The 16,515-nt window shown below is 36.7% G+C and overlaps 1 protein-coding gene across 1 annotated transcript in view; it reads right to left on the bottom strand.

Annotated features, from left to right (window-relative positions):
• NDUFAF2 (NADH:ubiquinone oxidoreductase complex assembly factor 2) overlaps window positions 1-16,515 on the bottom strand; it is a 155,732-nt gene that overhangs the window by 47,638 nt on the left and 91,579 nt on the right. The window contains exon 2 of the mRNA XM_036280482.1: window positions 10,402-10,491. Coding sequence (XP_036136375.1) covers window positions 10,402-10,491 — 90 coding nt within the window. The remainder of the gene's footprint in view (window positions 1-10,401; window positions 10,492-16,515) is intronic.

Here is a 16,515-nt window from a genome sequence, read left to right as displayed (position 1 = left end):
CCTATATAAAAACTGTAGAGATGACAATTACAATTTCTAAAATAAAAATACTGCAGAAGATTAATAGAAATTTGACATTGTAAAGAGAAAAACAAATTAGTGAACTTGAAGATACAACAAGAGAAATTATACAACATGAAACTCAAAGAGGAAAAATTCTCCACAACTTAACAGAGCATCTGTGAGCTGTGAGACAACTCTGAGCAGCCTAAAATTATAAACGGAACCCCTAAAATACAGGACAGAAAAGAACACAGAAAAAAATTAGAAAAAATGATAGCAAAATTTTTTCTCAATATGATGGAAACTATAAATCCACAGGTCTAAGAAGCTCAAGAAACTTTAAGCACAAGATACTACATCATGGTACACCATAATCAAACTGCTCAAAGCCAGTTAAAAAAGGAAAAACTCTAAAATAGCCAAAGAATAAAATATACATTATATATAGAGGGGTAAATGTAAGCATAACAAAGATTTCTCAACAGAAACTGTGTAAAGTAGAATATTTTTAAACTACTGAAAGAAAAAAAAAAAAAAAACTATCAACCTAGAATACAATATTGAGAGAAAGCTCTTAATATATTTCATACATGCATGTATGTATGACTAATGAACATAGACAACAAAGCTGGGAATGGAGCAAAGGGGAAGGGGAAGTGGGTGTCAATGGGGGAAAAATGAGAAACATCTGTAACAAAAACAAATTAATAAATAAAAAATTAAAATAAAAAAAGATGTAAAACAGTCTGTGGGTTTGTAATGATATAAGAAAAAAAATATATATATATATATTTCAGACATATAAAAGCTGAAACAGTTCAACACCAGCAGACTCACATTTAAAAAAATGTTAAAGGAAGCCTTACAGGCTAAAGGAAAATGACTCCATATGGAAATCTGGATCTAAAAAAGAAATGAAGAGCAATACAAATAGTAAAAATATGGATAAATATGTCATATTTTTCTAATTAACTAAATCTCTCTAAATGCTAATTTACTATTTAAATGATAATAATGTAGTGTGTAGTTTGTAACATATACTATATGACAATAACAACAGAACTATTAGAAGGGAAAAATGGTAGTATACTTTTATAAGATTCTTATACTCTATACGAAGTGGAATAATCACATAAGGGTTCTGATTATGCTGAAGATGTAGTCTATAAATTTAAAGCAATGACTAAAATAACAAAACAAAGAGATATAGTTAATAACCTAAAAAGGAATAAAATTGAATCATAAATAACACTCAATAATGTGTTACTTTGCTTGAGATGCCATAACAAAATACCACAGACTGGGTGGCTCAGTCAACAGAAATTATACTTTTTTGCAATTCTGGAAGCCTGAAGTCTGAGATCAAGGTGTTGGCAAGTTGGTTTCTTCTGAGACTTCCCTTCTCAGCTTTTAGATGGCTGCCTTTTCTGTCTTCACATGGTCTTCTCTCTGTACATGTGTGACTAATCATTTCCGCTAACAAGGACATTAGTCATATGGATTAAGTCCCATCCTAAGGACCTAATTTTAACTTAATTATCTCTTAAAAGACCCTATCTCCAAAAACAGTCTCCAAATACTGTCTGGGGTACTATGGGGTAAGACTTCAATATAAAATTTGGGGGGGATACAATTCAGCCATAACAACAAGAAATGAGAGAGGTAACATCACTACAGATTCTAAAAATACTAAAAGAATAATAAGGGGATGTTAAGGTCGGTTTTATGCCAAAAATTTTGGAAACTTGATGAAATAAACAGATTCTTTGGAAGACACACCCTACCAAAGGTCTTTCAAGAAGAAACAGATAATCCAGGTGTCCTAAATCTAATAAAGAAATTTAATTTGTAGTTAAAAACTTCAGGCCCAGATGGCTTCCCTGATGAAGTTTATCAAATATGTAAAGAAGTAATATTAACTCTATGTAAACTCTTGCAGAATTCTGAAGAAGATATAAGTCCAAACTCATTTAATGAGATCAGCATTACTCTGATACTGAAACCAAGCAATGACATTATGGGGGGTGGGGGGGGGGGAGGAATACAGTATCTCTCAAGGACATAGATATAAAAATTCTAAACAAAACTCTAGATAACCCAATCAACAATATATAAAAAGAGTAATATATCAAGAAAAAGGCAAGAATTTCCATTCTCATCTCTTTTATTCAACAGTGTACTAGATATTCTAGCCAGTGCAAACAGGCAAGATTTTTAAAAAAATTAAAATCATCCAGGTTGGAAAGAAAGAAGCAAAATATCTTTATCCACAGATGACGTGATCTTCTATGTAGAAAATCTGATGGAATTGACAAAAAGCGACTAAAATAAATGAGTTTAGCAAAGTCTTGGGATATAAGATCAATATACAAAAACTATTTTTACATATTTATATAATAGCAACAAACATTCAAAAATTGAAAAAAAACAGTTTACAATAGCATCAAAAATATGAAATACTTAGGGATAAATCTGACAAAAGATGCCATATCTGTACAATAAAAACTATAAATTTTGAGGAAAGAAAATGTCCAGAGGTCAGAAGATCCTTATTGTTAAAATGTCAGTTCTTTGCAAAGTAATCTATAAATTCAACAAAAACCCAACCAAAATCCCAGAAACAGTTTTTGTAAAAATTAACAAGATGATTGTAAAATCCATATGAAATTCAAAGGACCTAGGACAGATAAATTAACTTTAAAAAAGAATAAAAAAATTGGAGGACTAACAGTACCTGATATCAAGACTTCCAAAGCTTACAGTTATCAAGGAATTGAGACCTTCAGTCAAACAGCCAGGAAGGACCTGAAGCCAGGCAATAACCATGTGAGTTAGCTTGGAAATAGATCTTCTATGACCTGACAATAGCTACATGAATGAGCTTGAAAGGGGATGATCCCTGAGAGAAGCCTTGAGATGATTGCCATCCAGGTCAATACCTTGACTGCAGCTTTGTGAGGGACCCTGAACGAGAGAATATTTACCTAAGCCATCCTAGATTCCTGACCCACCAAAACTGTGAGGAAGTAAATGTTTGCTGTTTTAGGTCTCCTTCTAACTGTTAGGGTAATTTGTATGCAGCAATTAGATAACTAATACATGTTGTGACCCTATTATCTGATGAAGAGATCACCATCAATTCTCAGTAAGTCCTGGTCACGCAATTTGGTTGAAGAAGTAGATCCAAACTCTCTGGGTGAGCCTTATGTTGATTAGAGACACTTCTAGAGTCATATAATCATAGAACATTAGAGAGAGATGAAAGGATTTTGAACCCAAGCCCCTTAATTTTATAGATGAAAAACAGAGAGGTAAATTAATTTTCCCCAAATGACCAGGATGGCCACAGAAGGACCCGAACAAAATCTACGCCTTTTGATCCTGGGACAAGGATAGTATCATATTGTCCATTATTTTATGAAGCTTACTTTGAAAATTCTTGGTAGAGAGTTCCTGTGGCCTGAGAAAAACATGTTCACCAATTATAAGTACATATGACATTTTATATTGAGATGTTCATTATTGTGTTAATAATGATAGTCAGGTATGGTTCAGTATATCTAAAAAGTAATTTTTACCTGACTTTATTCTAAAGTTTTATTCTTACATTTTAATGAGTATATATGATAAGTAAAGTTTAACTTTCATTAAAAAGAAATAATAGATCAGGGCCTTTCTGTTTTTTCCTACTATATTCTACTTTGCATATATTCAGAGTTTACATCAATAATGTTTATTACTGTTAACAGCAAACAAGCTTAAACTTAACAAAAACAACAAAAAAAGGAACAGAATTAGAAGATAAGATGTCACCTAAACTATAGATACAGTTTTTGAGAGGTTCTATATAAGAACAACACACCACATGATAGATTAAACTTAAAAGGGTCCCTGAAACTTAATAAAATTATTCAGTAGCTAGTGCTATATTATCTCCCACAGCTGAACCTTTATCTGAGTGTTCTATATGTTTGAAATCAATTGCTCAGGTGTGCTCTTTCATGTATTTCCTTTTTTAAAAAAGGTTACTCAATGTCTTTTTGTTTTTAAATTTTTTATTTAAAAATATGTATACATTTTTTATTTATTTTTGTTACAGATGTTTCTTTTTTTTAAATTTTAATTTATGTACAGTTGGCATACAATATTATATTGGTTATATTAGTTTCAGGTGTGTAATATAGTAATTTGGCATTTTTATACCTTACAAGGCAATCATCCCATTAATTCTAGTAATCATCTGTCATGTGTAAATTTCTCACAGTGTTATTGACAATATTCCTCCCCCTTCCCCTTTTCACCCATCCTCCTACCCCCTACCTTCTGGTTACCATCCCTTTGGTGTCTGTTTTTATGAGTTTGTTTTTGTTTTGTTTGTTTCTTTTTAGGTTCCACATGTAAGTAAAACTATATAGTATTTGTCTTTCTCTGCTTGACTTATTTCACTTAGCATAATATCCTTTAGATTCATCCATGTTGTCACAAATGGCAAGATTTAATTATTTTTATTGTTGTGTAATATTCTATTGTGTGTGTGTATTACATCTTCTTTATACATTCATATATCAATAGAAAACTAGGTTACTTCCATATCTTGGGTATTGTAAATAATGCTGCAGTGAACACAGGGATGCACAGACCTAGCCAGAGCAATCAAACAAGAAAAAGAAATAAAAAGTGTCCAGTTAGGAAAGACATAAAACTGTCACTCTTTGCAGATGATATAATACTATATATGGAAAATCCTACAGAAACTACCAAAAATTAGAATTAATAAAAGAATTCAGTAAAGTAGCAGGATACTAAATTAATATACAGAAATCTGTCATGTTCCTATATACTTATAATAAACAATCAGAAGAAGAAATGAAGAAGATGATCCCATTCACCACTGCATCAAAAAGAATAAAATACCTGGACATGACATTAACCAAAAAGGTGAAAGACCTCTACTCTGAAAACTATAAGACACTGAAGAAAGAAACTGAGGAGGACAAAAATAAATGAAAGGATATACCATGCTTGTGGGTAGGAAGGATTAATATTGTTAAAATGACCATACTACCCAAAGCGTTTTAGAAATTCAATGCAATCAATTCCTATCAAAATACCAATGTCATTCTTCTCAGAGCTAGAACAAATAATCCTAAAATTTATATGGAACCACAAAAGACCCTAAATATCCAAAGCAATCTTGAGAAAGAAGAACAAAATTGCAAGTATCATGCTCTATTATCTTTATACTGTAAAGCTATAATAATCAAAACAGTAAGGTACTGGCACAAAAACACAGACAGATCAATAGAGCAAAATACAGAGCCCAGAAATAAACCCTCACTTATTATATGACAAAGGAGGTAAAAATATACAATGGATATATGCATAACCAATGTACACAGACAATAGTGCAGTAAAGGCCTGGGTGGGGGGCAGAAGCAGGGTGGAGGGGGTCAATGGGGAAAAAAGAGGGGACATCTATAATATTCTCAACAATACAGATACTTTAAAAATATATACAATGGAATAACGAGAGTCTCTTAAACAGTTGTGTTGGGAAACTGGACAGATACACGCAAAAAAATGAAACTGGACCTCTCTTACACCATATACAAAAACAAAATGGGTTAAAGACTGAAACCATAAAACTCCATGTATTTCTTTTTAACATGGACTATTTCCAGCAAGTCAGCAATCCCCAAAATGTCTCTTCTTAATCTACTTTCAATTTAAAATGCATTCATTCAACAAATATTGATTGAGCTTGCACTTATTTTGTTAATTGTTGAGGTAGGCCCTGAGATGCAATGATGAACAGGGTAAAGATCCTATCCTTAAAGAATCTTTAAGTCCAGGGAGAGGAGGTAGATAAGTAAACAGAGAATGCTTTACAAAAGGTGTTAAATATTATGCTTGAGGAAGGCATAAAGTGAAATAAACACACACACAAAAGGAATATCTCAATTAGCACTAAGGGGTGAGAGGTGGGGTCAGAAAAAATGTCCACAGGAATCAATGTCTACCTAAAACTTGAAGAATAAGTAGGAATTAGCCAGCTTGTTAATGAGGTAGGCAATAATAATATTAAGAGTAAAGACTTTGGAGAGAGAAAATTGGGTTCAAATCTTGGCTGTAGCTGCTGTTTGTACTTAGGAAGTTATTTAATCTCTCTGTATTTAATTTGGAGTAATTACAAGGGAATTACACAAGTTCTTAACCACCACACCTACCTACCTACCTGCATCTATGTCCATATACTCTACTTTTCTGCTATTACTACAAATGGACTTTCCATGTTCTTGTCAAAGGCCAAGACTTCCACATGTGTACTCGATCCTGTCCTGCCTTGCTTTCTCAAGAACTTCTCTCTCCTGCATCATTAATGCTTCCTTTCTGATTTGATATTCTCCATCACTATTTCAAAATTCAGTTACTTCTCTTGTCTTTAAAACCAAACATGAAGTTACTCTCCTGACTCAACTTTCCTCTCCAGGTATTGTCTCAATACTCTCCTTCCTTTTGCAGATAAACTAACTCTTCATAAGCACTGTCTACACTCATCTTCTTCACATTCTCTCTTGCCATTCTTTTTACTATCAGGCTTTTTTCCTAACACTCTATAGAACTATTTTTGTCAGGATCACTGACTTTCCTGTTTTTAAAGCCAAGAATTAATTCTCAGTCCTCATTTGACATGGTTGATCTCTTCTTCCTTCTTGACATTTGGCTTCTAGCACATGGCACTTTTTTTTCCTCCTATTTTTCTGGCCATTCCTTCTTTTGTTTTGTCTCTAACCCTTGATATAGCCTTGGGGGAGGGTCAGTCTTTCAACTTCTCATTTTCTATTTGCACTCATTTCCTTTGTGATCTCATCCAGTCTTCTGGTTCTAATTACCTTATATTTGCTGTCAACTCCTAAATTTTATCTGCAACCCAAACTTTTCCACTTTCTTGGCTTGTATGCAACTTACTATCTCTACTTAGATGTATAATAGGTACCTCAAACAACATTTCCAAAGTTGATCCCATTTTCCCCAAAATTTGCTCCTCTTTCAGTCAACAGCAACTCCATTTTCCCAGGTGAGGCCCAAAAGCTTGAGACATCACTGACTTCTCTCTCTTTCACATTTTACATCCAATCGGTCAGCAAATTCCATTGGCTCTACTTTTACAACAGATCCAGAATACAACTACTTCTTTCCATGCACACTGTCACCTTGGTGCAAATCACAATTATCCTTTGCCTGAATTATTACAAGATCCTCCTGTCTCCATGTTTTGCCTATGCCCCCCCCCCCCCCCTCAGTCTCTGCAATGCAGCAGACAGAGTGATCCTGTTAAATATACCTCAGAGAATCTGAATACTCTTTTCAAAATGGCCTATAAGACCCTACATAATTGGGCATCCTGTTAGTTCATTACCTTGTCTAATACTTTCCCTCTGTCTCTATTCCAGTCACTAGGCTTTCTTGCTGTTCCTTAAACAACTGAGCATGTTCCTGCCTCAGGGCTTTTGCACTTGCTCTCCAGAAATGCTCCTCTACTGCTTATCTGCATGGCCAGCTCCTTCTTCTACCTTTATTCAAGTAATCTCAGCAAGGCCGTTTCCTTATACTTCTTAAAACTGCAAAACCTTCTCCAACACTCTATTCTCTTTCCCTGCTTTATTTTCTTTAACATGTCTGGTTTATTGCCTTTCTCGCTCCCACTCTCCCAACTCCAGAATAGAAAGTCCATTAATGCAAAGGTCCTCAATAGGTGTTTACTAAATAAATAAAGGAAAAGGGCAAACTGTCTAATACATACTGTGGTAGGATATGCAACTTGTGGGTACTTGTACTTTGCTACTAATAATTGACAAATATAATATTCATCTGGACCTAAAAATACTTTAGATTTACTTGGTGTTGATACTATTTACTTTAAAATATTTTTTTTCTTTTTTCTTTTTTCTTTCCTGTATACAGTGTTTTGTGCATTTATATATATATATATATATATATATATATATCCTCACCCGAGGACATTTTTCCAATTTTTTTGTACAGATAGAGTGGAAGGGAGAGAGAGAGAGAGAAACATCGACGTGAAAGGGACACATCGAGTGGCTGCCACCCGCACAACCAACCAGGGCCGGGGACAAACTGCAACCGAAGTACGCGCCCTTAGCGGGAACCGAACCCGGGTCTCTCCAGACCGCAGGCCGACGCTCTAACCGCTGAGCCAAACCGGCCAGGGCCATTTATTTATATTTTAATTTACTTTTTCATGGTATGAAGTTCTTATTTTACATTTAATTGATGTGTAACACTATAAAAATAATTTTAGTTTCAGAGTTTGGTTGATACATTTTTTTTCAGGGTATGCCCTATGGAATAGTTGTTCTGAGTTACTAGATTAGGACAGAGCTATAAAAAACATTAGAACTTCATTCTAATTCTCTTAGAGTTGCAAAGGCTAAAAAATGAGTCATTACCTATTTGTTTGTTTATAATTGAATTTATTTCTATACACATTTTAATTCTATACTATTATTGGGAAAAATGATAAAACAGGCTTATTATAAGAAGGCACAAGCATTATTCGAGAATTGCAAGTGTGGCTTACAACACTGGAATAATCTTTTAAAAATAAGAAAACTTAATTTACTCCTCCTAGAAGTTGCCAGTTTATATTCTGTATTTTTAAAAATTGTCTGGTATCTACCCATTTTAATGTTCTTTTCTCATAGTTCTAGTATTTCATAGCTAATAAGAAGAAATGGAAAAAAATCTTTCCAGGGACATATTTATACTCACATGCTGGCATAAAAGTAACTTAATGCCTATAGCTACCATATGTAAGGTATCATGCTACACCCACCAGGAAGCAATGGGTGTACTGCTTAGAATGTGTAGCTGCAGAACCTAGGCAATTTATCTAATGATTCCAGATCTTAGATTCCCTATCTATTAAATGGGTATAATTACAGTGTCTACCTCATAGGATTGTTATGATGATTAAAATACCTAATGATTATAAAAGTAATGGCATAATACCAGGTATACAGGTAAACACTTGATAAGCGTTAATATTTAAGATAGGTATTGGTATTTTAGTTAAGGTTCTCTGAGTTGCAAATAAAAGTGAACTCAAGCTAGATTTCATGTAGTCAATATATATTTATTGAGCACTTACTATGTGCCAGGCACTAGGCTAAAGGGAACATTTATTACAAAGGTATGGAGTAGTACTTAGAACTGAAAGGTAGACTTGCAGCTGAACTTCATTTAGAAAGAAATAAAACTGGTAACTGGAAAGTTGCTGGAAACCTGGGAAATAGTCTGTGTCTTGCTATCTACTTCTTTTGGCAGACTGGTTTCAGTTTTCTTATAAGTAGATCAGCTTTTTCTGCAGCAAAGCTTAGATAGTGGATTGAAGATAGCCACCCACAAGCCTTCGGTTCAAATGTAACTGTGCCAGCCATACTGAGAGGCTGCTCCTATTGTTTTTTCTCCTTGATCTTTTACCTTAATTCCAGTGTTTGATAGGGATCAAGTATCCATCCTTATCTAAACAGGGGGTCAGCTAAGGTCATGGTAAATTGACCAAATATTTTATTTATTTATTTTTTGGTACATGCCTCTAGCGCAAACCGAACCCGGGACTCTCTGGTCTGCAGGCCAATACTCCAACTGCTGAACCAAACCGGCCAGGGCCATTGACCAAATACCTTAAATGGTATCTACAGCAAGTAGTATTCACAATTGATAAAGAGAATGGTAAGATGGAGAAGTATGAGTTACTTTCTCGTTCATGTGGGTAGTAAGTGCCAGAAACAGGATTCAACCCCTGGGGTTGTGACAGTACAGTGTCAGCACATGAAAGTGAGTGGCTCCTTCAATTTTGTATCTTTGGAGCTTTGCGCACCCTAGTCTCAGCTCTGCTGATGTTCAACCATTCTTTTCATGATACATGCGTTCCCTTATTATTTCACTATCACTGTTCCCTTACTAAACTGTGGCTCCACAATTTTCAAAGAAGTGAAATATTCTTAAAAAGTTTCATGGACTCAGCTCTGGCTGGTTTGTCTCAGTGGTTAGAACGTTGGCTCACGGACCAGAGTCCAGGGTTCGGTTCCCGCTAAGGTATGTACCTCGGGTGCAGTTTGTCCCCAGCACCGGTTGGGGTCATGTGGGTGGCAATCAGTCGATGTTTCTGTCTCTTACCCCCACTCTCCCTCCCGTTCTATCTGAAGATAAATGCAAAAATGTCCTCAGGTGAGGATTAAAAAAAAAAAAGTTTCATGGATTCAGACTGTAAGAGTTTTTTGCAACATGTAATTATATATTCCCTTACTGAATTTGTATATAGCCAAACAATTTGCCTTCCAAAAGATATTACTAAAAGCAGAAACTTACCTTCCCATTCTGTTGGGATATTCCCTACTTCATAGTCTACTTCTCTTTTGTTTGCTACTTCTACAATTCTTTTCTCTCGAATCGTTTGTCCTGTAAGACAAAAGTGATGATTACATTTTTAAATGAACTCATGACACAGTAGTTACAACAAGTAATATTTTTCTCTTTGGATATTATACACCTTCTCATATGGTAAATTAACAGGAAAAAGAATAGATTCCATTTAAAATTAGGCAATTTCTATACAATGGCAAAAAAATTTAACTTCCCACAATAAGATGCAAAATTAATTTTGGTGAAATAAATCTAGATTCTATGTACAGAAAAAAAAATCAATTAATCTGTACAGCACTAATGGTCAATAAAAATCATTTTAATAATTGACAGTGTTCCACTTCCTCAAACCCGGCAAATATATATATTAGAGGTGCTACTGCCCAAGGGAATTGATATTCGTGGCCCCTACTAAGTCTGTGATAAACCACAAGACTCTGCTGCCACCCTGTCCCCGCAGTACAATAGCAAACTAAGGAACTGAGTTATGAGCTGGATTCTGTGGCCCAACTAGCAAATATCTCTCAAGGGAATCTAAATAAAGAGGGACAACAACTGATGCATTTTGGATATGGTGCTTCCAGTGAGATCAACATGTGGAACAGGATGGTAGCAATGTAGAAAACCTGAAAGCAGAAACAGAAGTAAAGAGAAAGGTGGAGAGGGGTCAGGGATGGAATGAGAATGCCTGTTGCTTAAATTTCTCAATAATAAAGAGTTGGTTAGCCCAGCTGTGTGACTCAGTGGTTGAAAGTCGACTCATGCACCAAGAAGTCATTGGTTCAATTCCCGGTCAGGGCACATGCCTGGGTTGTGGGCTCCATCCCTAGTAGGGGGTGTGCAGGGGGCAGCTGATAGATGTTTCTATCCCTCTCTCCCTCTCCCTTCCTCTCTTTCTAAAAATCAATAAAAACACAGTTTTAAAAAAAAATTGATTTGTGTTTAAGTTCATAGGGAAGGCATAAAACTACTTAGTATTTTCTCCTGTTTTCAGAATGTCTTGATTATATCCTTCAAAGTAGGTCTGTCAAAATGGTGGTTTCAAAAAATCTTTTTCATTAAATCTTTGAGCCTGGGGACACCAGGTAAGCTTTCTACTTCCCAATAGTTAATAATTGTACTTGCCTACTCCAGGGTATGCAAGTTGAAACAGAGAAGACATTGGTGAGTAATGATGAGGGGAGGAGCATGGCTTAACAATGATCACACCAGTCAAGGAGAGAAATCTACAAAATACTGCTTTCTCTTCCCACTCTTAGGCCAAACTTACATTATGCTAAATAGCCCAGGTGACATAATTAAATAAATTGACCTTGTTGCCTGCAAATCTCTCTTACACTATCTGAAATTCTACTAACTAAAAATTCCTTCAATTGCAGACAAGGAAACTCCAGAGAGTGACTATGCAGGAGAAAGGAAGCCACACAAGAATACCGAGTAACTAGTTTTACTTCATCTGCTTAGAAACAGAAAGTGAAAGATTGGAATTTCATAGACAAGCCATAAATGGCTAATAACTCTGAAGTATGGTGTCAGGAAATCTCTGTATTTCATTATGGACTCATTTAGTCAAGCTAATTTAATCCTAACACAGAGGTTCCCCAAGTTTTCTAAGAGGTCAAGGGATTAGTAGTAAAGTCTCTAGGTTGTAGGGGGAAGAGTCAGGGTAAAAGGAGCCTATAACAATGACAGCTGTATTATTCTCAGAGCAGAGGCTCAAAATACGTATGTGCACTTTTACTAAAATGCTATTTATATCCACATACATAAACATATTGTAGTAACCAGAGTTCCCATAAATTTAGCATATACTAAAGTATGTTTACATGACAATATTCAAAATGTTTGAAAGAGTCAAAATACCCGTTTCTTCATATAGTCGTTATCTAAATACCAGGATGTATGTCATTTTAGTAACAGCAAGTATAGAAAGAAAAACCATAGTATAAAATACAAAATACTGAAAAATGGGCTTCTGAAAGTACATGTATGTTCTATAAGCTTTTGAATGTACATCAATAAAAATGTAGCACATGGGGAAAGGCTAGAGGGGTCTACCATTCCGAGTAGCACCATTAAATTCATATATGTTACAAGTATATCTATACGTCTGTGACACAAAAATTAACTTTTTAGCCTGGCCAATGTAGCTCAGGGGTTGAACATCAACCTATGCACCAGGAGGTCCCCGGTTTGATTCCCAGTCAGGACACATGCTGGGTTGCAGGCTTGATCCCCAACGGGGGTTGTGCAGGAGGCAGCCAATCAATGTTTTGCTTATCATCTATCTCGCGCTCCCTCTCCCTTCTTCCCTTTGAAATCAATAAAAACATATTTAAAATTTTTTAAAAATTAACTTTTTATTCCTACCCTCAGTTCTATACACTTCATTTAAGGTTTCCTAAGAGTTTTAAAAATCAAATCATACCTATTTGTGTATACATGGAAAGACAAAAAGACTAATTCATGAGTTTGTTTAATAAATTGCTTGATAATTGCTAAAAAAAAAAACAACCTTTGTTTACAAATAGGTGACATTAAAGATGTATATAAAATGATATACATATCTTTTGAAACAAAAAATAAAGCCCTTAGTTTATTAAATAAACTCTTTGCAATTAGATATAAGATTTTCCCCCTAAAACAAATTGTTTTAAAAATATTCCATTCTTGCCCTGGCCGGTTTGGCTCAGCGGTTAGAGCGTCGGCCTGCGGTCCTGAGAGACCCGGGTTCGGTTCCCGCTAAGGGCACGTACCTCGGTTGCAGTTTGTCCCCGGCCCTGGTTGGTTGTGCGGGTGGCAGCCACTCGATGTGTCCCTTTCACATCGATGTTTCTCTCTCTCTCTGTTCCTCTCTCCCCCCCCCCACTCTACCTGAACAAAAATGGAAAAATGTCCTCAGGTGAGGATGAAAAAAGAAAAAAGAAAAAAAAATAAATAAATAAAAATATTCCATTCTTTGGAATAAATCCTACTTGCACAATTTTTATTAATTGGGAATGAAATTTATGCATCCCACTGAGTAAGAAATGATGCACAAACTGTACACATACTCGTACTAATATGCTTTCATACAATAGTTGCAGAGACAATTCTACTTATCACAGCAAAAAAATTTCCATCTAATAAATAGAGCAAATTTAAGTACCTGCTCAAGTGTCAAAATTTTAGGATCTAATTTACATTTAAAAAGTAATTTAAGGCTTTCAATTAAGATAGTGGCATAGGTAAATGTGGTACTAGTATCCTCCTACAACCATATTAAAAAATACAACTAAGCTACAAAACAACCATTATTCAGAACTGCTGGAAATTTAGCTCAATGAAAATCCTAGTACTAAGGATACAAAGAGAAACCACACTGAGACTGGTAAGAGGGATGGAGATGCAGAATGGGCTGGTCCCACACCCATGTGTAGTGGATAAAAACTGGGAGGAAACCCTGGCCGGTGTGGTTCAGTTGGCTGAGTGTTGTCCCGTGCGCCAAAAGATAGTTGGTTTGATTCTCAGTCAGGGAAAATGCCCAGGTTGTGGTTTGGTCCCCGGTGGGGGTACATCTGGGAGGTAACTGATCAATGTTTCTCCCTCACATAGATGTTTCTCTCTCTCTCTCTTTCTCTCTCTCTCCCTTCTTCTCTCTCTCAAATCAATTAAAAAAAGATATGTTTTTTAAAAAATTAGGAGGGATATCTCAGCTGCGGAGGTCCCCCCTGAGGAGCAAGGGGTCCCATCCCCACACAAGGCCCCCCAACCCAGAGTTCCAGTGTTGGGAAGATAAATCTCAGTAACTCTAGCTGTGAAAAATAGTGAGGATTGTGGCTGAGTGAGAGAGAGGGCTTCTAGAGTCCCAGGAAGGTCCTCTTAACCTCCTAAAGGGCCCATGCACTGACTTATGTGGATTCACGCCCTCTTGAGTTCTAGCGCTGGGCAGCAGCTAGAAGGTATCAGGAGGAACTGAAATATCTGGCATCAGCACGAGAGCTGGAGGGGCAGCATTCTCTAAGACAGAAGTGCTGGCAGAGGCCATTATTCTTTTTCTGAGCCCTTCCCCCACAGAACCAACAGGCAGGTGCCATATCTGAGTCTCCATCTACCTGATTATCACTGTTTGCCCCACCCTGGCAATTCCCTGAGACTCCACCAACTTGTGGGCATACCCAAGCTGTCTCCAGTGGCTTTTCCATATGAATGGTCTGTCTTAGCTCATGTTTCAGTCTTCCTAAAATCTCTCAAACAAGCAGCATCTGGCCTCAGCATGCCTTGTGCCTTTTGCTAAGTAGCGCCAGGCCCGGCACTAGTTGCAGTTGGCCTAGGTTCACAGCTTGACCTCCCCTGGGCACCTCCAAGTCCAGCAGAAGTAGCAGCCATATGCAGATTGCTTTGAAGCTCATGCTGGTTGTCCCTGAGCAATACAGAGGTGGCAGCTAACCTTGGCCTGCACCTCCTGGGAGGACCCAGAGCCAGTGCACCTGATGAACAGCTTCATAGCATGTCTAGGCACCACCCAACCACTTTCAAAAGTGACACACTCAAGGGGTGGACTCAGTGGACACAAGAGCCCTGCTAAAGTAAGTCCTGCCCTGTGGGGTCCCAGTACAGCTAGCTGTTCCTCCATGGTGGTCGCAGCCAGTCCTTGCAGCCAATCAGCCTGGGGATAAATCCCTCCCATTAATGTGTCAACAGCAATCAAGGCACAACTAGACCACATGGCAGGGAGGGGTAGTATATGTGGAGTGCCCAGCCTGGGCAAAAGGGGAGGCTGTGCCACCAAACCCTACAGCACACTCACTACATTAGGCCACTCTACCAAGCTTGGGAGATGTAGCAACTCTACCTAACACATAGAAACAAACATAGGGAGGCTGCCAAAAGAGGAGACAAACATATCCCAAATGAAAGAATGACAAAAACTCCAGAAAAAGAACTAAACAAAATAGAGACAAGCAATCTACTAGATGCAGAGTTCAAAACACTGGTTATAAGGATGCTAAATGAACTAAGGGAAAGGGTAGATGAACTTAGAGAGAAATTCAACAGTATAAAAAAGGACAAGAAAACCATAAAAAAAAAAAAACCCAGTCAGAAGTGAAGGATACACTAACTGAAATAAAGAATAATTTACAAAGAATCAAAGGTAAAGTAGATAAATCCAAGAATCAAAAGAGCAATCTGGAATATAAAGAAACAAAAACACCTAATCAGGACAGCAAAAAGAAAAAAGAATCCAAAAAAATGAGGATAGTGTAAGGAGCCTCTGGGACAACTTCAAGCATACCAACATTCACATCATGGTGGTACTGAAAGGAGAAGAGGGAGAGCAAAAAATTGAAAAACTATTTGAAAAAATAATGATGGAAAACTTCCCTAATCTCATGAAGGAAACAGACATACAAGTCCAGGAAGCACGGAGAGTCCCACACAAGATGAGCCCAAAGAGGCCCACACCAAGACACATCATCATCAAAATGCTGAAGGTTAAAGACAGAGAATCTTAAAAGCAGCAAGAGAATAGCAGTTACTTACCTACAAGGGAGCTACCATAAGACTGTCAGTCAATTTCTCAAAAGAAACTGCAGGTAAGAAGGGAGTGGCAAGAAATATTCAAAGTGATGAAAAGCAAGGACCTACAACCAAGATTACTTTACCCAGTGAAGCTATCATTTAGAATTGAAGGACAAGAAAAAGCTAAAGGGGTTCATCACCACCAAACCAGTATTACAGGAAATGTTAAAGGGGGGAAGTAGGAGGAGGAGGAGGGGGAAAAGGAGGGGGAGGGGGAGGAGGAGGAGGAGAGGGAGGATGAGGAGGGGTAAAAGATAAAAAATATGAACAATAAAATGGCAATAAATACATATCTTTCAAGAATTGAAACTGAAAAACAAAATAAGCAATAAGCAGAACAGTAGAAGACTCATAGTTACAAAGAAGTTTGATGGTTGCCAGATGAAAGGGGGTTGGGGAGTTGAGTGAAAAATGTGAAGGGATTAAGAAGTAAAAATTGGTATAGTAACAGAACAGTCATGGAGATGTCAAGTATAGCATAGGGAATATAGTCAATAA

This window comes from Molossus molossus, unplaced genomic scaffold (genome assembly GCF_014108415.1).
Source record: "Molossus molossus isolate mMolMol1 unplaced genomic scaffold, mMolMol1.p scaffold_m16_p_3, whole genome shotgun sequence".
Classification (NCBI taxonomy): Eukaryota; Metazoa; Chordata; class Mammalia; order Chiroptera; family Molossidae; genus Molossus; species Molossus molossus.
Note: the sequence above shows the minus strand (reverse complement) of the source record. Positions and strands in the feature narration are given on the sequence as shown.